At 58.0% G+C, this 20,021-nt stretch overlaps 2 protein-coding genes across 5 annotated transcripts; both read left to right on the forward strand.

The window, feature by feature from the left end:
• Positions 1-30: 30 nt before the first annotated feature.
• Yjefn3 (YjeF N-terminal domain containing 3) lies at positions 31-6,133 on the forward strand. Of its 3 annotated transcripts, XM_573886.9 has the most exons (6): positions 31-227; positions 3,206-3,314; positions 4,409-4,519; positions 4,610-4,723; positions 4,795-4,945; positions 5,898-6,133. In XM_573886.9, exons 1-6 carry the CDS (start codon positions 163-165, stop codon positions 6,101-6,103), a joined length of 756 nt encoding a protein of 251 aa, XP_573886.5. In that variant the 5' UTR covers positions 31-162; the 3' UTR covers positions 6,104-6,133. The 3 variants fall into 3 exon arrangements, with proteins under 3 accessions (XP_573886.5, XP_038950816.1, XP_063132000.1); XM_039094888.2 differs by having other exon boundaries at positions 91-227; positions 4,409-4,723; XM_063275930.1 differs by having other exon boundaries at positions 91-227; positions 4,409-4,723; positions 4,795-4,923.
• Positions 6,134-6,286: 153 nt separating this feature from the next.
• Positions 6,287-13,566, forward strand: Cilp2 (cartilage intermediate layer protein 2). Of its 2 annotated transcripts, none has more exons than XM_006252902.5 (8): positions 6,287-6,636; positions 7,286-7,384; positions 7,559-7,831; positions 8,290-8,445; positions 9,382-9,660; positions 9,848-9,956; positions 10,458-10,615; positions 10,702-13,566. In XM_006252902.5, the coding sequence occupies exons 1-8, from the start codon at positions 6,573-6,575 to the stop codon at positions 13,050-13,052; spliced, it is 3,489 nt and encodes a 1,162-aa protein (XP_006252964.1). In that variant the 5' UTR covers positions 6,287-6,572; the 3' UTR covers positions 13,053-13,566. The 2 variants fall into 2 exon arrangements, with proteins under 2 accessions (XP_006252964.1, NP_001100777.1); NM_001107307.1 differs by having other exon boundaries at positions 6,573-6,636; positions 8,260-8,445; positions 9,334-9,660.
• Positions 13,567-20,021: the final 6,455 nt, after the last annotated feature.

The raw sequence follows: 20,021 nt of genomic DNA on the forward strand, positions 1-20,021 counted from the left end.
CTGGTGCCCAGTCATCACAGAGTTAAGTCACCCCCTGTGCTTTGGCCAATGGCTGTATGCAGCGCCTCCTAGTGGCTCCTGATTAGCAGGCACCTAGTCACAGGGCTCCGCCCCCAAGGCCACCCATAAAAGACAGAGCAGAGGCAGCTTTCCTGTGCGACCATGAGCAGCAGTGTGCACAACGACACGGGTCCTGTCCAGTTGCCGGAGGAGAGGCGCTTTCTCAGGTCAGCAGGTGATGGGGTCGTGGCCAGGGTCGCAGGCTGGAGGCAGGTGATCCTGGAGCCTAGGGTCTGCTGGGAGCTTGCAGGTGCATCCCAGGCCAGTTGCCAGGGAAACTGCATCCAGGCAAGCGAGCCCTCGTAGTTACCCATCAGGTTCTCACTGTCAGATATGGTGTGGGGCTTGGAGTCACACAGAGGCTTTGACTATCAATTGCCACTGGGAGCCACAGGAGGCTCAGGATGGGGGTTATGATGCGTTGCCAAAGCCCCTGGCACATTTTTGGGTGTAGAATGTATGCATGACGCCAGGTGAACATGTGGTGGGGAGGGCATCCAGGTTCCTTGACTTTCTAGAAGTAATTTGGGATTGTCAGGCTCAGTTCCCTTTAGCACTGAACCTGAAGAGAGATCTAAGCCTGGCTGCTCCGGTCCTATGAGCTGGAGTTGAGGGAAACCCCAATACTAATCCCCAAGTGGCAGATAGGCTGCCCAGCTTCTCCCTCCAGCTCTTGTCCACCCTGCACCAGGGTCAGCGATGCCCCTTGGTTGTGTTCTCCAGGGCTCACTGTCCCTGCTGTCATAGTTTCGGTGGAGACAGGGGAGAGGTCAGCACCCCTACCCTGCAGAAGCAGCCCCCATGGCTGTCAGACCAAAGTGGGACTGAGCCTCTCCACAGCCATGCCTGTGAGTGGAGGTCCGAGGTCCCCATCAGGTCTGCCTTCCTCTAATCTCCTCCACCTTGTTTTTTAAGAGTCTCTCACTAAACCTAGACTACTGATTGTCTATACTGACTGGCCAGCAAGTCCACAGATGCTCCTGGTTGTCCCTTAATAGTGCTTGGGTCGTGGGCACACTTATTGTACCCAGCTGTTTATCCACCTCCACCCGACCCCTGCAGGTTCTAGGAATTAAACTGATCACAAAGCCATCAGTTTGCTGACTCTTAAGGCATGTCTGTGTACTTGCTGTGAAGGTGTCTGTACAGAAAATGTGCATTGGGCCCCCTGAAGCAGGAACTGCTCAGTGTTGGTGCTGGGAGCTGAACTCAGGTCCCTTCGAGAGCACTTCCAGGTCTTAGCCACTGAGACATCTCTCAGCCCCCAGCAAGCTTTTGAAACAGTGTTTCACTAAGCAGGACGAGTGAGAGTCCTGCCTCACGCTCCACATGCTGGGATTCAAGGATGTGCCACTATGTCTGGGCCTTACCCTACACTGAGCACAAGCTGGCTGGGCTGGGCCAGAAGCTGGGCGGGTGGCCCAGTGCCTTCTCCGTCTTCTTCCTCTACTCCTGCCCTGTACCTGTGGTCTCTCTGTAGTCCCGGCTGTCCTGGAACTCGCTCTGTAGACCAACCAGGTTGGCCTTGAACGTAGAGATCTGCCTGCCTCTGCCTCCTGAGCGCTGGGATGAAAGTCATCAGTGCTTTGTGCAGTTCAGCTCTGACTGTATCTTGGTGTGCTGTTGAGCCCTTCCTACCCTGTTCCCCACATGTGCTAACTTTGCCCCAGCTCTTTCTGCCCCAGATCATTCCAGACTTGCTCCACGTGCTCTCCCTTCCTGCCTTGACCTTCCTCCATGCTTCTCCCGTCCTCTAGGATGCTCTGCCTGGCGTCCCAAGCACTAGGATGAAAGTTATGCAGTACTCCATGTCTCAGCAGTGCCTGCTGGGCAGTGTGCACCCCACGCCACCAGTCCACACCTGGAAAGGAAGTGAAGAGGGATGTTAGCATCAAGCACACCCTGTCCTACTCCCAGCCCCGGTTCTGTAGTGCAGTGTCCACCGTGCCAGTCTGCCTGCCCTGTCACAGGCAGAGGCTCCCTGTGCTTGGAAGTGCCCGGCACTGCTGTCCCTTCCTTCCTTAAAACTTTTATCATTTCCCCTGATGCTGTGTGTGGAACCTGGGCCTCATGCATGCTTGACAGATGTTCTGCCAAGCCAGAGCCAACAATAAATTGCTAATGACTTTTGAACAGAGACTCTAGAATCATGTAATCTGTTCTTGCCTTCAGTTCTGTTAGAGGTAGGCTGGAGACAGTCCTCAGCCAAGTGGTGGTAAAGCCACATAGCCCAGCAGCCCATCTCTCTGGTTTCAGATATCTTAATTTTCTGTGTTTAGATAGGGTCTCATGCTAGGCGAGGTGGCACACACTTTTAATCCCCTTTAATCCAGCACTCAGGAGGCAGAGGTAGGTGGATCTCTGAGTTCAAAGCCAGCCTTGGGAGTTCCAGGATAGAACAGTAAGGGCTATACAGAGAAACAAAACAACCCCCCCCCAAAAAAAAAAAACCCAGCCAAACAGAAGTCTCTCTATGATATACCCTCAGTTCACCATTCTGCCTCCCAAGTTCTGGGGTTAAAGGAGTAAGCTACCAAGCCTGGTTCAGATATCTTAAGTTCATTGTCCAGTTGAAGGCCCCCTCCCATTTTCCTGAATGAGCTGCTAAATTTCCCTGAAGTCTTCAAAAACGTTGTCAAGTCACACTCATCAGTCTGCCCCCTCCAATGTGCTGGAGCTTCCTCTCTGGCCCCTGTGTCAGAAATCAAATTCTTTTAAGGTTTGGGGTTATAAATCTGAGAGAGGAAGACAAAGGATTTGATGATATCCTGGGCTATGCAGCAAGATCTTGCGGCATGGGGGCTCCCTTTCTGATCTCTGAGTCGGGGGTCTGATCTCTGATCATGGGGGTCTTTCTTTCTGATCTCTGAGTCGCTGGGCTCAGTCTCAGTTTTCTGGCAATAAAACCACCAGTGAATGACTCACCACCAGAGGGCTCGCATGCCTCAGGCTGCCGCTGCCATTTCAAACCATGCTTATGGGATGGGAAAACTGGGCAAGAGATGGTGGACCTGGGGCTCAAGGTCACTGGAACCCCCTCGTGGGTAATGACAAGGTGAGGGTCTTCGGCCGGGGCTGGGCAGCCATCCTCGAGTCTCTATTCCCTGTCTGCACTTCTGAGCGTGTTGCCCAACTCTGCCTGCAGCACCTCGGAGGCGGCCGCCCTGGAGCGGGAGCTACTGGACGAGTACCGCTTCGGGCAGCAGCAGCTGGTGGAACTATGTGGGCACGCCAGTGCGGTGGCTGTGACCAAGGTACCAGCCCCTTTTGCTCGGGGTTACTTTAACCTATTACTCGAATTAGGAAACTGAAGGACGTGGGAGCTCACCGCCAGACCAGACCAGAAAACCCAAACCCTGAGTGTCAGAGACTCAAATTGGGGGGAGGCACCTACAGGGTGGGCTGAAGCTTCCGAGGTGCAGGTCTCCCACAGGTGTGATCTACCTGCCAGCTATCCCCGCCATATGCACACCTCAAAATGCCCCAATGAGAAAAGAGGTCCTAAGATGGGCAATGTGGGACCGCAGTGGACTAAATGAGGTCCGAAGCGGGGGCGGGGGGTAGGGGTGGGGCAAACTACATGTATTTGGCTCCGCTAAACCTTCACCCCCAAGATGACAGGAGGTTGTTGACGTCAGAGGCGCTTGCTCTGAGGCCCACTGAGTGGGTCTTGGGATCCTCCACGTAGAAGCCCAAGGAAGGAATACAAGCACCTCCCAAGTTTAAAAATTCAATTTATTGTACACGGCCCCCGGTTTGAGTGTGAGCATGTGGGATGGGTAGGATAGTTTGTGAGCCAGTGTTCTTCCACCGTGTGGGTTTCAGGAAAGAAACTACGGTCCCTGAAGAGGCTTGGTAGCAAGTTTTTCCGCTGACTTGGTTCACAGTTGCTAACTCCACAGTTGGGGGCCTGAGGCAAGTTCAATTGCTGCAAGTTCAAGACCAGCCTGAGTTAGAGTGAGGACCTCTAAAACAACAAAAATTATGCACAGACTGATCTTTGAAACAGAAAGCAGACAGATAGAAAATACCGAAAGGTAAAGGCAGGGGTGGGGCAGAGACAGATGGCCTAGGCGCCATTCTTGCTGAATTGCGGACATCCCTCCGGAATCACCCCACTTTTCAGCTTTTAGAAAGAGCTGGGCGAAGGACGTGGGAATGTGTCCTAAGGGTATACGGAGTAAACAAACCACACTGGGACTAGGCGCATTATCCGGGTTCCTACTCTGGCTGAGCGAAGTCGGTCTGCCTGCCCCACATGCAGACCACCTTTCTGCCACTGCTACGTCCCTCTGCCCCAGCCCCCCCCCCAAACCCCACCGAGTCGTCCTGCTGTGCTGTGTCTCAGGTGTTCCCCTTGCCCTCGCTGTCGCGGAAGCAGAGAACGGTGCTTGTCGTGTGCGGCCCGGAGCAGAATGGCGCCGTGGGGCTGGCGTGTGCCCGGCACCTACGGGTGTTCGTGAGTAACAGGGCCGTGATGTGGGGGACAGAAACGGGGCTGGGGTCCTGCTGCCTCCTGCCTCCATCACCGAACCCCTGTTCCCCCCAGGAATACCAGCCCAGCATCTTCTACCCCGCGCGTTCAGCCGACGCGTTGCACCGTGATCTGACCACGCAGTGCGAGAAGATGGACATCCCCTTCCTGTCCTTCCTGCCCGCCGAGGTCAGATGCGCCCACCCTGCCCCTGCCCTGACCCGTCCGAGCGTAGCCACTGACACCGTCCCCCTCCCCAGGTGCGGCTCATCGACGACGCGTACGGGCTGGTGGTGGACGCTGTGCTTGGGCCGGGAGTGCGACTGGCGGAGGCAGGCGGGCCCTGCGCGCGCGCTCTGGCCACGCTGAAGCGGCTCTCCATCCCGCTTGTGAGCCTGGACGTCCCCTCAGGCACGCCACCCAGGGGCAGCCTGGTTACCCTAGCCTGTTTTTTCCATCCATCCCAAATTCTCCCCTCTGCACCTCCCCACCCCCACCCCCACCCCCGGTTTTCCTCGTCCAACTCTTTGGACCTCAGTTTCCGCGTCTGGCCTCATCCTGTTCACACCCGCCCTGGGTATGGGAACAATACGAGTGGCTTCCCCAAGTGACTCGGTGTCCCCTTGGTCCGGGTGCTCAGCTCCATAGGCACCATCCACCGCCAGCCCAGTTGCTGGACAGACGTGAGCTCACTCGGCAGAGGACACGTCTGCCAGGCTAGAGCTGTTAGGGACAAACAGCGCTCAGCCTGCCGTGGGGACTGCGTGGGGGTGTCCCCAGCTAGATGACTCCAGGACCAGCCCAGCCCAAAGCCGAGGCATATCTAGTCTGCGGGGGGGAAGGCAGTAGGTGGTCCCGTGGCTCTGGTTAGTGCCTGAGGCAGGAGAGAAGTTCCAGTTGCTGGTCCGTGGACTGGGTGGAGCCGAAACTCCTGGTGGTTTGGGGAGGGGGTACAGTCCAGACAAATGTAACACGAGGTGGGTCAGAGAGCCAAGATGTCTCAGGTCGGAGGGGGAGGGTAATCAAATCCAGTGGGGATGCGGGGACACAGTTCTGAAGGAGGAGGTCTCAGGTCACAGCGCAGGGTGGGGACTTAGTCTGAGAAGGGAGGCTGAGGTCAGACCGGAGGTGGGTGAGGAAGGTCTGATTTGAGCCAGGCGGCTCCTGACCTGACCGCTGCGGAGACGCGGCTCGCAAGGCAGAGGCTGGGTCTTGGCAGGCTAGCGGTGGAAACGGTGTAGTTGGAGGGTGGAGGCGGTTCTGCGGTCAGCAGGTCTGACCGCTACCCACGTGCGTGGAGGGAGGCAGGGCAGACTTGATCCTGGGCCCGAGGTCCTCTCAGCTCCCCCTCTTCCGCCCCCAGGCTGGGATGCCGAGGCTGGCGGCGACGCGAAGGACACGGTGCAGCCCGATGTGCTAGTGTCCTTTGCGGCGCCCAAGAGCTGCGCTGGCCGCTTCTCCGGACGTCACCACTTTGTAGCCGGCAGGTTCGTGCCTGACGACGTGCGCCGAAAGTTTGGCCTGCACCTGCCAAAATATACTGGCACCGACTGCGTGGCCTCACTGTGACCCGCACCAATAAACATCTCCAACACCTCTCTTTCTGCCTCTTTTGTGCACCAGGCCAGGGGGTGGGCAGGTGGAGAGGGGACTTCCCTCCGGAGCTGCGCTGTGGACTTTCCTAGACTGGAGAGCAGACCCTAAGTGGGACTTCCAGGCTGCCGGGGGTGGCCTGCAGTATTTAGGACCGAAGTTAGACAATATAGAGAACGTCCAGCATCCTAGGACGCCCAACAGCTTCAAGTTTAAGACCAGAGGGAGCCCAGAACAGGGCACAGGACCCAGGTGGAGAAGGAGGGGGAACTCCGGGCACCGGGCAGACTAAGGGCAAGGCACCGCGGGAGGCATAGAAGAATGGTGACCCGCCGTTTGTACAGGGGCGTGGCTTGCGGCTGCGTCCCGCCCCTTTAGTTCCCTGCAGCTGCCAGGCCCGCCCCAGTCGGATCCCAGAGTTTCGCAGAGCAGCTCGGACCTGGCGATGTCGTCACCTCTGCCCTTGCTCTATCTCTGCATCGCTGCCGCACACCTAGCGGGAGCGCGAGGTGAGGTACCCGGAGGTGGACAGCCGCGCACAGAAAGGCGGACGGGGGCGGGGGTGAACGACACCTCATGGGCGTCCCAGAGAGGGGGTGAAAGAGAGATCTTCCATCCTTCCAGGAAGGTCCACCGGGCCAAGGCTTTGAACCGTAAATCTTCAGGTTTCTAAATCTGCCAGGGGGTTGTAGCTGCCCCACCACGGGGTTGGTGACAGTCCCAGTTCTCAGAAGACTGGGGCTCCAGGAAGAAGGGGTTTGTCTGAACCTGTCTACCTTCCTAGTTCATCTTGGAAGGCCAGAGAAACCAGGGACTTATCTGTTGGCACCCTGCACACATCCTACCTACAAAGACCCGGTAGAATAGGTGGCAGGAGGGACTTCCAGAAAGAGACCGTGTTTGATGAACATTTGAGCCTAGAGGGGTAGAGTGGGACTCAGAGTCACCTAACCTGTGGAGGGAAACAGGGCTTCACGGTCCGCCCTACTACTGGGAAGGCTTCCTGGAGCGGGTGCTGCTGCAGTCCCCAGGGCTAGAGCTGGCCTCTCAAGTCCCCAGTTGTCTACCCCATGAAATGTGGTAGTCAATGCTCCCTCTGTTGCACCAAAGGGGGGGCTCTCAGTGGTCCCTATCTTGTGCCTCCTCTACCTCCCACAGATGCCACCCCCACCGAGGAGCACACTGCAACCGTCAGGGGTCTTCAGGGACGGCCACCAGACCCCGGCCAGCCCTCGCCGGCCCTGGAGGACTGGGAGGGTGAGTCACTTCAGCAACCCGCCTGTGTGATCTGGACTTGGTGGGGTCAGCGGGGAGGGTATGGAGAGTGAGGAGTCCTTGGACGTGACAGCTCCTGGAGGCCCTGACCTCAAGGCTCCAAGCTGGAGGGACTAGAGGGAGGTGGGACCCGGGCTCAGCGTGCGATGCCCGCAGAGGCCAGCGAGTGGACCTCGTGGTTCAACGTGGACCACCCGGGAGGAGATGGTGACTTCGAGAGCCTGGCAGCCATTCGCTTCTACTATGGTCCCGCGCGCGTGTGCCCGAGGCCGCTGGCACTGGAGGCGCGCACCACGGACTGGGCACTACCCGCTGCAATAGGCGAGAGGGTGCACGCCAACCCAGAGCGCGGATTCTGGTGTCTTAATCGCGAGCAGCCGCGAGGCCGCCGCTGCTCCAACTACCACGTGCGCTTCCGCTGCCCACTGGGTAAGGGCAGGGCCCATAGTCTCGGGCGGGCAGGCACAGTGCGACCCTGAGGAGCAAAGCCCAATGATGGCAGGGCATGGGCGTGCATGAGGTGGTAGTGTGGGGGTGGCTTAGAGGAGAAACGCCCGTCAGCAAGCGAACTTTGAAGTTGCTAAGAGCTGGACCCGGGTTATAGTAGGTAGTGCATTGACATGCCAGGTTCCCATCGCCCATCCTGAACAGCTCGGTGTTAGGGGATGCCTTAAGCCTCATCCTATTGAAATCCGATGGGGAACAACAGGGCTAATCAGGAGCGCACCTGGCAAGGAGCCGCCGCCCGGAGGGTGAGCTCTGTGCAGAACTGCTGTCTGCCCCTGCAGTGAGGGAGAGTGTATGTTAGAGCAACCGAACCCACAAAGTTCAGAAAGCCCGCTGCCCAAGGTGGGCAGATCCACCTTATCTCCCTCCTTGCTCTGCAGAGGCGGCATGGGGCGCTTGGGGCGCTTGGGGCCTCTGTTCCAAGAGTTGCGGGCCAGGCCGTCGCCTGCGCCGTCGCAGCTGTCAAAGCTCATCTGGGGACACATGTCCTGGGAGCCCCCAGGAGGCACAGAAGTGCGTGAGATCCCGTTGCCCAGGTAGGAGGGACGGGGCTAGAGGAGGGGATGACCAGGGGTGAGGCCCACATAAAAAGGGGTCCAGAGGGCTGGACCAGTTGAAGTGGAAGCCTTGCATACACTAAGGAGACTATATAGAAGGGTCGGTGGATGCTGGGCAGGCACAGGAAAACCTGAAGGGTTATTTCCCCTGGTGTACACAGAAAGATATCCATCCCTCTGTGTAAACAGAAGCCAGTTGCACACTCTGGGTGCACGCATGCAGCCATCAGTCTCTGCCTGTCCTGCTCACCCACGCAGACACGATGTCCAACCCCTCCCCAACCCCAGTCCCGGTGCCAGCCAGCCGGCCAGCCAGGAGGGGACTGGAAATTCCACTTGGGCCTGGGTTCCACAAACATGGTCTGCAGACAGCTGCAGTGAGGCCCTCATATAGTGGGGGCACGATGTGGCCAGTGCTGGGGACCCCACCCGGTGCCTCTGCCCTAAAGTTTCCACTGGAACTTTCCACTTTGTGGAGAAGCAGCAGCTTTGGAAGTGAGACAGATGTTGTCTGAGACAGCCCCTCTCCCAGCCCCCACCTAGGTATTCCTGCCGGATGAGTCCTCACCTTCTTCCCCCACCCCCCCCACCCCCGGACCGGGGACTGAACCCAGGGCCTTGCGCTTCCTAGGCAAGCGCTCTACCACTGAGCTAAATCCCCAACCCCTCACCTTCTTTTAAGAATCAGCCTCTTCGGTCCCCTCTTGGAACTTCTCCCCTGCATCTGTGGACCCACATTCCTCACACTTGTTCCAGCTCTGCCCACTTATCCCTGTCTCCAGACTCACTTAAGCCCAGCCACACTGAAGTTGGTGGGGAATGGCGGGAGGCAGGGCTTTTTTTTTTTTTGTTTGACTGAGTGCACAGCTCCCCCCAAGAGTTCTCTCTGCCCCTGCTGCTCCCATGTTCCCCTAGGATGTAGCTCTGACACCTGCGGGTGCCCCAACCACATCCTCTTGGGCTCGGTGGTCACCCCATCTGGGCGACCGCTGTCAGGAGCCAGGGTCTCCCTGCGAACACGACCTGGCACCGTAGCCACCAGTGACACCCATGGAACCTTCCGGGTGCCTGGAGTCTGCGCTGGCAGCAAGGCCAACGTCAGTGCCCGGATGAATGGCTTCTCTACTGGTACAGCCCAGGCCCATGCCAACACCTCCAACTCTGCTGTGGTCACCATCGTCCTTGAAGAGTTAGGTGAGTGTCCCTGCAGCCAAGAACATGTGACTTACAGAAGGATGTTCCAGGCCAAGGGGGAAAAACAAGTTGTGACTCACTTATTGACAGCACTGGATGAGGCGGGCTGACCCTGAGAGAATTCGAAGAAGAAGGGGTCCCTGGGGTATAGCAGGGTCATGAGCTTGGCCAACTCTGACCCCCTCAGGGAAGCCGTACCTGGTAAAGCACCCTGAGTCTCGAGTTCGAGAGGCAGGTCAGAATGTGACCTTCTGCTGCAAGGCCTCTGGGACACCCATGCCCAAGAAATATTCCTGGTGAGTGTCCACGCAAACTCAGGGAACCCTGCCAGCTTTGGGTTGAATAGGGTGGTACCATGTGGTACTTCCAAGCCTTCTAAAACAAGGTGTGATGATGAACACATGATCCCAGCACTGAGCTGAGGCAGGAGGACTGCTGTGAGCTTGTAGTAGTGCGGGTTACATAGAGAGAGAGTGTGTGTGTGTGTGTGCGCGCGTGTGTATAACCATGTCGCCAAAAGAAGAAAAAGCAGAGCAGGCCTGGTGGGGCCCTGCCTGTAGAGGCTGGAGGATCAGGAGTTCAAAATCACCCTTTGCTACACGGCCTAAAGTGCAGGAGACCTTGTCTCAATAAAACGAAACCTCCTAGGGGTGAATGCTGGCCTCTGTCTTCTCTAAAAAGTGCAGAGGCTCCGATGAGGCTGAGCCCCAGGAAGCCACTCTTCAGCTAGAGACAGATGCAGTCTGGCCACAATTCTTAAGATCCCCATGATGCTGTGCACTTACTGCTTTCTTCAGGTTCCACAACGGGACCTTACTGGACCGACGCCAGCAGGGGTCTGGGCCACACCTAGAGCTCCAGGGGCTTCGTGAGGAGCAGGCAGGGGAGTACCACTGCAAAGCCTGGAACGAGGCGGGCACCGTGCGATCCCGCGCTGCCCACCTCACGGTGCTCGGTGAGTGTGGTCCAGTCCCGCCCCACCCGAGCCCAAGCCTCCCACCTCAGCTTCCCTCCCATGACCTGGTTGTGTGGAATCCCCAGCTCCCGGCCAGCCAGCCTGTGACCCCCGACCTCAGGAACACCTGATCAAGCTTCCGGATGACTGCGGCCAGCCGGGTGGCGGCCCCACGTACCTAGACGTGGGACTGTGCGCAGACACGCGCTGCCCGGGCCCCGTGGGCTCCGGCCCGCGCTGTGGGGACGCGGGCTCTCGCTGCTGCTCAGTGCTGCGCCTGGAGAGCAGAGATATCCGCTGCTCTGGCTATGTGCTCCCAGTGAAGGTGGTGGCTGAGTGTGGCTGTCGCAAGTGCCTGCCCCGTAGGGGATTGGTGCGAGGCCGCGTGGTGGCTGCGGACTCTGGGGAGCCCCTGCGTTTCGCCAGGATTCTATTGGGCCTTGCACCCATCGGCTTCACCTCCTACCAGGGCGACTTCACCATCGAGGTGCCGCCGGCCACCGAGCGCCTCGTGGTGACCTTCGTGGACTCGAGTGGTGAGTTCGTGGACAGCATCCGCGTGTTGCCTTTCGACCCTCGCGGCGCTGGTGTGTACCACGAGATCCGCGTGCTGCGCAAGGCGGCCGCAGTGCTGCTGGACGCGGAGCAGGGCGGTGAAATTCCGCTGGGCGGCACAGAGGAGGCGCCAGCGCTAGGCGAGCTAGTCTTCCCGCCCCGGACCTTCCACCACCCCGACGGCCGTCCCTACTCGGGGCCCGTGGAGGCGCGTGTCACCTTCGTGGACCCTCGTGACCTGGCGTCGGCGGCCGCGGCGTCCAGCGACCTGCGCTACCTGGATAGCTCGGGTGAGCTGGCGCCGCTGCGCACCTATGGCATGTTTGCAGTGGACCTGCACGCGCCAGGCTCCACCGAGCAGCTGCACGTGGCGCGCGCGGACGTGCGCGTGGACGCCGACCACGTGCGCATGCCCGGACACGCCGATGCTCTGGCACTCTGGTCGTTGGACCCAGAGACCGGCCTGTGGGAGGAGGAGGGGGCTGAGCAGGGAGGAGGCGGCTTCCGGCGTGAGAAGGAGGCGGTGCGCGTGCGCAGGGAGGAGCGCACGTTCCTCGTGGGCGCGCTCACGGTGCGCGAGCGCCGCTTATTCAACCTAGACGTGCCCGAGCGGCGCCGCTGCTTCGTGAAGGTTCGCGCCTACGGTACAGATCGCTTCGCGCCCTCAGAGCAGGTGCAGGGCGTGGTGGTGACGCTGCTCAATCTGGAACCCGCGCCCGGTTTCACGGCCAACCCACGCGCGTGGGGCCGCTTCGACAGCGCGGTCACAGGGCCCAACGGCGCGTGCGTGCCGGCCTTCTGCGACGCCGAGCGGCCCGACGCCTACACGGCCTTCGTGACCGCGTCTCTAGGAGGCGAGGAGCTGGAGGCCGCGCCGTCGCGGCCACGCGCGACCGCGGCCACCGTGGGCGTGGCAGAGCCCTACCTGGAGCGCCTCGGCTACCAGCGCACCGATCACGACGACCCCGCGCTCAAGCGCACCGGCTTCCGCTTGAACCTTGCACGTCCACGCACGGGCCACGAGTCCGAGGCGCACGGGCCCGTGTATCCGTGGCGCCGCCTGCGCGACTGCGAGGACGCGCCGGTCACCGACAGTCACTTCCGATTCTCGCGCGTAGAGGCAGACAAGTACGAGTACGACGTGGTGCCATTCCACGAGGGAGCGCCCGCCTCGTGGACAGGCGACCTGCTGGCCTGGTGGCCCAACCCGCAGGAGTTCCGAGCGTGCTTCCTGAAGGTGCGGCTGCAGGGCCCCCAGGAGTACATGGTGCGTTCGCACAACGCGGGCGGCACCCACGAAGACACGCGCGGCCACCTCTATGGGCTGCGCGACACTCGCAGCGTGCGCAACCCTGAGCGCCCGGGCGCCTCGGCCGCCTGCGTGGAGTTTAAGTGCGGTGGCATGCTGTTTGACCAGCGCCAAGTGGACAGGACACTGGTGACTGTGACCCCGCAGGGCAGCTGCCGCCGCGTGGCCGTCAACACGCTCCTGCAGGACTATCTAGCCCGGCACCCGCCGCTCGCCCCCGCGGACGACCCCGCCACCTTCGCCATGCTGGCTCCGCTTGACGCCCTGGGCCACAACTATGGTGTCTACACCGTCACCGACCAGAGCCCACGGCTGGCCAAGGAAATCGCCATCGGCCGCTGCTTCGACGGCTCCTCGGACGGCTTCTCCCGGGAGATGAAGGCGGACGCGGGCACAGCGGTTACCTTCCAGTGCCGAGAGCCGCCCGCCAGACCCAGCCTCTTCCAGAGGCTGCTGGAGAACCCCGCATCGGCGCTTGGCGACATTCGTAGGGAGATGGGCCAAGCCGCCCGCGATTCCCGGGTTACCCAAACCCAGGCTGGGGACACCGGCCCCTTCGGTTCTGGACAGTGACCTGGTCCACGACTTCATTCTGCCTTGCTTTGGACTCGTGTATCTTCGAAAAACCTCCCCGCTTTGGCTCCCAGGCTTGAGTCCCCTCCCCCACTTGTCCACCAAGAATTTGTTCAAGATGAAAACTAAGGGTGCTGGTGGGAATTTGGGGCAGGCAGCCGTGGCTGTGACCAGAAACAGTGTCCAGTTGTAGGTGAACGTGGTTGTCCACCTAAGGCCTGGGCCTCAGCCGAGGCAGGTTCTGAGTGACTCCAATGCCCTGGGTCGTCGCAGCCTTTGTGGGCTCCCCTGCCCCAGCTTTGGTTCTGAGACCGTATTTATTGAGATAAAGCCCAGGGGGTGGGTTTGAGTTGGGATACAGGTTGGCCCCGTGGAATGTGAGGAAAGGGTGTTTTGGGGTTGCCATGCAGGAGGAGCTAGGGCTCCAGGGGGGACGGATCCATGGTGCTTGGGAATGCCCTCAGGACTTGGGGGCAGGTGCTATCGGGCTCAATTAAAAATGCTACAATTCCCAGCCTCTTGTGTCAGTTGTAAAGGATGAAGGGTGGGTGGGGCTGAGCCACACAGGACTGAGTCTGGGTGTGATCCCAGCAGCCTGAGACAGGAGGAGCATTCTCATGTCGGAGCCAGCCTGGACTACAAAGCCAGCTGTTTCTGAAAACCAAAGGGATTCCTGCTGGCTGCAAAGGATGTGGCGTGTGTGTGTGTGTGTGTGTGTGTGTGTGTGTGTGTGTGTGTGTGTGTGTGTATGGTGTGTGTGTGTATGGTGTGTGTGTGTGTATGGTGTGTGTGTGTGTATGGTGTGTGTATGTGTATGGTGTATGTGTGTATGTGTATGGTGTATGTGTGTATGTGTAGAGTTGTCTCTGACTAGAGAGCACAGTAGCCCCACAGCTGCTGGGGGCCTCATGGCTGCTGGGCTTGGCTAGTGGTTCAGAATTATAGGGAAGGATGGGCCCTATGGGGAAAGTTCCTGGGTGCTGTCCTGAGCACCGCATGCTGAGACCCAGCCATACCTTGGCTAACCATGTGGGTGCAGGCACCACTGGGGACCTCCTCCTCAGAATGATGGAAATCAGGGCATGGCAGACCTCCTAACTCCAATGGTCAGGCAGGCAGACACTTCACAGCACTGGTGTGCTTCTGATCACACTCGCATTCTCCAGAGAAACTGCTGAGTTGTGAGTCCCTGCAGGAGTGGGGTTCCCCAGTGGCCCCTCATGCCCCTGATCTGCTAGCCTGGAGACATGGGTGGGTCCCTGGGAGGAGGGCCTTTTTGGTTCGAGACCTCTGACTCACTATAGTCGAGGATGACTCTGAATTCCCCATCCGCCTGCCTGCCTTACTCCCAGTACTGGGATGATAGACACGCTCAGTTTATGATGGAGCCCAGGGCTTTGTCGACTGAGCCCCATCCCTAACTCCAGGAAAGGAGGGTCCCATGCCTGACTTACCTGTGAAGGAGTAGTCCATGGAGTGCCTCTTCACTTAGGGTCTATGCACCCCTTCTTCATTACCCATTTTTGGCAGCAGGTGATTAGCTGTGGGGGCCTGGGCACAGCCATACACACAGGAACCCCTTAGAGGTCAGTTCTTGCGGCCCTAGTTAGACCCCTAGTGGCCATTCCCCAGCTGTCTTGTTTTTAACTCATCCCTAGAGTTTGCCAAGGCCTGGCCACTCACAAGCTCCCGTGTGGCGAGCACCTCCTGGTCCAGGTCGGGCCATTTTTACCCACAGCAGGAACACCTTCCTGTACCCCGAGGGATGTGGGTCCTGAGGGGTCAGAAAAAAGCTAGCAAGTGCAGACCCTGGCCTTTGAGATGACCCCAGGGCTCTGCTGTAGCTGTCGACAGAGGCTTTGCGCCCAGCTCACAGGACTGCTGGGGGAGTTCAGTGCCGCAGCTCCCCACAGAAGGATGGGGAGCCTGCAGCAAAGTCCAGGCCCCTGATGAGGTGTCCAGTCTTCTTGCCAAATACCTTCCATTGAGAAAGTGTTGGGGCTTCTCTAACTGCCAGCTGGGGCAGCCAGCTGGGTTTTAGGGGGGATGACTGGCTGGGCCCTGGTGTATCTGTTAGTGTAAAGTGGGGTTTGTGGGAGCCCCTCTCTAGCTAGACCCAGAGGGCTGTGGCCCTCTTTCCCTCTCTGCCTATTCAGTGAGAGGACAGAATTCACCCCCAACTTTTACATGAGGAAATTAAGACTCTGGAGAAGGGAAAGCTACCCTGTGCTGGCAGCTGTTCTACCTTCGTTCTGTCCTGGTGCTCTGTCCCAGTCCTCCCTCTTGGAACTTCAGTCATAGCTTCTGGAAAATCCATCACCTCTCTCCACCCCCAGCAGGGCTGCCAGGACCCGCCCCTTGGCCGGGGAATCAGGGCCAAGACCCCCCAGAGACCCGGCTCCTGCCTCCCTGAGGTCAGCTCGGGGCACTGGAGGCCCAATGTCCTGCCCCCGACACTTTAGATTTTATAATTTTAGAACCAGGGGTTCTTAAAATTCCTTACACCATAGCATAGAGAAAAATCTTGGACCAGTAAAATGCTTAAAACAAGTCTGAAAATAGCAGAATCCAAGAGGAAGGACTGCAAGACAGACATGCAGGGCAGGCTGCTGGGATGTGGCCCCTGAGTCTACATTGCTTTAAGGGTGCCTAATGAGTGTGTAGTGTGTTGGGGAGTCCCAAGATTTCTTTATAGGGAGAATGACTGCTTGGGTCACATGACTATCGTGGACACTGTAACCTGGGGATAAAATAGCTGGCTACTTCTGGTTTTGGTTTGGTTTGGTTGTTTCCTTAGAGATGGGACCTCATGTAGATCAGGCTGTCCTCAAATACACCATGCAGCCCAGGATAGCCTTGAACTTCTACTTTCTGAGAGCCGATGGCAGGTGTGAGCCACCACGCCCTGCCAGGAACCTGTCTTGAGGGCTGTGTTTGGCTGAGAGGTAAGGAGGGAAAGGCCTCTGGGACACCAGGCAAAGGCTGGAGGGGCAAACAAGTGACACCACCAATGAGGCAGGAAGCTGTTTCTAGGCTGAGAAACATCTAGAGGTCAGTGTCTTCTTTCATTTTGGGCATTCGTGTATGTGTGGGCACATTTATGCCACAACATGAGTATGGGGTCCAGAGACGACTCCTTCACGTGGATTCCAGGGTTTGAACTCAGGTCCTCAGGCTTGTGCTGCAAGCACGTTTACCTACTGAGCAGTCTTGCTGGCCCAGCCTGAGCTACACACTTTCTTACAACAGATCCCCTCTTTGTCCCCATCCCCCATCCCCCATGACCTCAAGGAGCTTGATTCAGCCTGCAGGACAGGACATGCTCCTCTGGTGGCACTGGGGTCTGTTCTCCCCACATGGCCCAGCACTCCCTCCCTCTCTCGAAGCTCAGTCCTGGCAGAACATATCTGGCTCTTCTGTAGGAGCCTCGTGGGCCTGGCGAGGCCACCCACCACTTCCCCACTGTCTGTCTCTCTCATCAGCCTCAGAGGTGGGTCTGTCCAGTCTCAGACCCCAAGGGCTGGAGCTGGCCTGGCAGGCACTGGCTTCAGTTACAGAGGACACAGGGACTTCACTGGGGGTTGGGGGTGGGTGATACCTTGGGGTGGGAACAGAGACCAGGCCCAGGTTCCATTTGGGGACACTGGGGAGGGGACTCCCAGCTGTTGGTGGGGGTATTGGCAGGTGATAGGGAGGGGACCGACTCCCAGCTGTTGGAGGTAGACACAGGAAGACAGACGTAGCCTCACCCAGGGCCACTGCCCAGGCCAAGGTGTCAGTCAGAGCCAACCCGCCTGCCTGTCATCGGCCAAGGTCAGGTTTGCCTGGCCACGCCCTATGTGTCCCTCACAGTCAGATATTCCTTCTTTACCACCCAGCACTTTCTGGTCATTGAACCAGTGTCTATCACCCAGGATACCTGCAAATGCTGTAGGCAGGGCACTGTAACCTCTAGCTCATGAGGGAATGGACACCCAGCATGGAGCCCCATGCCATGGGGCCATGCCACACCCACCTGTGCCCCATAATCAACTTAGCCTGGGATGGTGAATAGCTTGCTTCAGGCCTTCTCCAAGTGTGTCCCACAGAGTCCAGCTGTCCACAGCGGAGTTCTCTGGGCACATCCCACCCTCTCAGAGCCCAAGGGAGAAGTATGCTAGGGGGAACCCCGGGCCGCCAAGATCCCAACTGCTTTTGCAGTAGAGGCCTGCATGCTCTATGCTGACTCAGCCCTGGAGCAGGCAGCATGGCCAAACCTCAGCTATGTCCTCAAAGGCTGTCTGGCCCCAGACGGTGCTGGAGCACAGCTGAGCTGGGCTGAGGACCAGCCAGGCAGAGGTGAGGCCATAGCTCCCACCCCCTCTTCCTGCCTGAGGGTTTCTGGAGACATGGCCCCCGCCCCAACACACACACTGAGGGCCAGGCTGCTTCATGAAGTCTGTATGTTAATCCGTGGTCTTGTGAGGGTCCTGTGTGGAACACAGAAACATACATGCACACACAGAGCACACCCTGCAGCCAAGATTGCTGCATGTGGAGTTTTGCTTATGTAAGAGTAATGACTCTCAAGAACCTCGAAGAGGTTCAAAAAGTCAGAAAGCCAAAGCAAAACAGGCACAGAAACTCCTCCTTATCGGGCCAGGGTTGGGTTAGCAAGAGGGCCAGGGTCTGAGGACAGGGAATTTTCAATATGGACTTTCAAAGGTGAATAGTAGTTTTCCAAAACCAGACCCAGAAGACTCAGTCTTGAATTTAGTTTTCCTTTTGTTTGTAAGGTTTCATGAGGGGGAGTTGGGGACGGTGAGCGACAATCCATGACTTTGTCCCATGGATTCGCACGTGCCCCAGGGAGCTTTAGTCCGGTACGTGAGGCAGGGCGCTGCTCAGCAGAAACTGCAGGACTGCATGGCAGTGACCTTAGGGTTCAAGCTGGTACTCTAGGGTTAGATTGGGCTAGACCCTCCCAACACCTGAGCACAGGCTAGTCCTGCTTGTTTGGTGTCTATTGGGGCAGGGTTTGCTCTGGAACCCAGGCTGCCCTGGAACTTAATGCCTCCTGCTTCAGCAGTGTGGGGTTAAAGGTGTGCACCTGTGTTTTAATGGTCTCCCCAATTCACGGCTGGGGAGACAAGACAGAGACTGGGGTGTCTCACAGACAGGTGGGCCAGTTACACGCAGCCTTGGACAGTCCCTGCAGCAGTGGGCTACCACCCCATCGCAAACTGACTCTAAGGTTCGCAAGTCAAGCCCGGCATGTTGGTACCTATCATTTCAGGAGTGGAGACAGAATGATCAGGAATTTTCAGTCCTCCCTAGGCTATTGTAGTGAGTTCAAGGCCAGCCAGAGCTACACAGAGCGATGCTGTTTCAAAACAAAAACAACAAAGAAAAAGAAATAACAGCTAAGTAGCTAGAACCAGGGCTTCCCAGTGGAGGAGAGCATGCCTAGACTGGGCAGCCAGACCTTCTGGGAGGCCCCGGCCCCCGGCCTGGCCCCGCTACTGTCTGGCCAGGCTGAACACAAACACGAAGTGGCTAGCCCTACGGAATCTAGGTTGTGGTCAGGCTGTGGCTGAAGAAGCCGTTGGAAAAACACGAGGCCCATGCGGCCAGGCCCAGCTTACGTTTCATCCGGCAGGAGCGGCTGCCTGGCGCCGGGCACTGAGGAATGTCGCTGGCGGGCCCTGGCACCTGCAGCTGGGTGGGGCTGCTGCAGCCAGTCTGACACTAGCTTCCGGGGGTCCTGGGGGAACACATCTCCCCCACACCTCCAATCTGTTTGCTTGGCCTTATTGAACTCATTCCTTTCCAGTCCCTGGATCTCCTTCCTCCAGGAAGAGCTGGCCTTCAAGCGCCCCCTCTCCTCGAACACCTGGGCCCCCTCTTCTGGTCCTCAGAGCCTATGGGCTCAACTTATCCGTGTGCTGGATGCTGACTTGTTTTCCTGGCTTCTGGTCACAATCTTCCCTGGAAAGGTGGTTCCTGTGACCTCCCCACGTTATAGATAGGGAAACTGAGGCTCACAGGGTTTTCTTCCAGTTTTTAGATTGCTTTAGAATTCTGGAGACAGGATTTAGTTTTTTAAGTTGACTGCGCCTCCTTGTGGCAAAAGATGTTAACTGCAGCTGAGCCATGCGAGGTCCCCTAAGGTCCCTTCTGCTTTTCATTGATTTGGCTCATTTGCTCTCCTCACATGTCATCCTCCATGGCTTCCACAGTCCCTTCAGAGGTATCAGGGGGTCTTGAATGCGTCCACACTGGGTCATCATGGAAAAATTTGAAGGTAAAACCTGCCCTCTCCAGTAAGATCCACACCCTGTCCCTCCTCATTCTTGGCTGTCTCTGTTTCCCCAGAAGGACTAACCATTTGTAGTGGTTCTTGCTCCTTCTGGTTTCTGCCTGGAATCCCCCAGTGATGGGCTTGGGGGCATGAGCAGCAGAGTCCTTAGGTCAGAAAAGTTAGTAAAGGGAAGTGGGAACCCCTGAAATTTTGACCACTCCCTTTGGTCAGTCCTGCTTGTTATCTCCCACAATGGCCTGAGACCTGAGTGTAGGTCAGGGGTCTCATCAGAGGTGAGGTCAGACGGTGCTTAGGGAATTAAAAGGGTGACCGGCCAGCTGTTGTGCTGCCTCCATCCACCAGAGGGCGCGCTAGTCTACAGGCCCTGCCCTGCTGGAGGTCTGCGGACCCCAAAGGTCTGACCCTGCCTGAGCTAATCCTCATAGGGGCTGCAGTTCATTATTCTCACACGAGTATTCTGTCATTCGGTCACCTCTCCCAAAGTCCTCTCTGTGTATAATTGGCATGATTCCCATCATTTATACTCAATCTGCAGCTGGAAAGGTGGCTCAGTGGTTAAGAGCACTGTCTGCTCTCCCAGAGGTCCTGAGTTCATTTCCCAGCAACCACAAGGTGACTCACAACCATCTGTAGTGGTCTCTGTTTCTGTCTCTGTCTCTCTCTCTTCC

Source organism: Rattus norvegicus, chromosome 16 (genome assembly GCF_036323735.1).
Source record: "Rattus norvegicus strain BN/NHsdMcwi chromosome 16, GRCr8, whole genome shotgun sequence".
In the NCBI taxonomy this organism is placed as follows: Eukaryota; Metazoa; Chordata; class Mammalia; order Rodentia; family Muridae; genus Rattus; species Rattus norvegicus.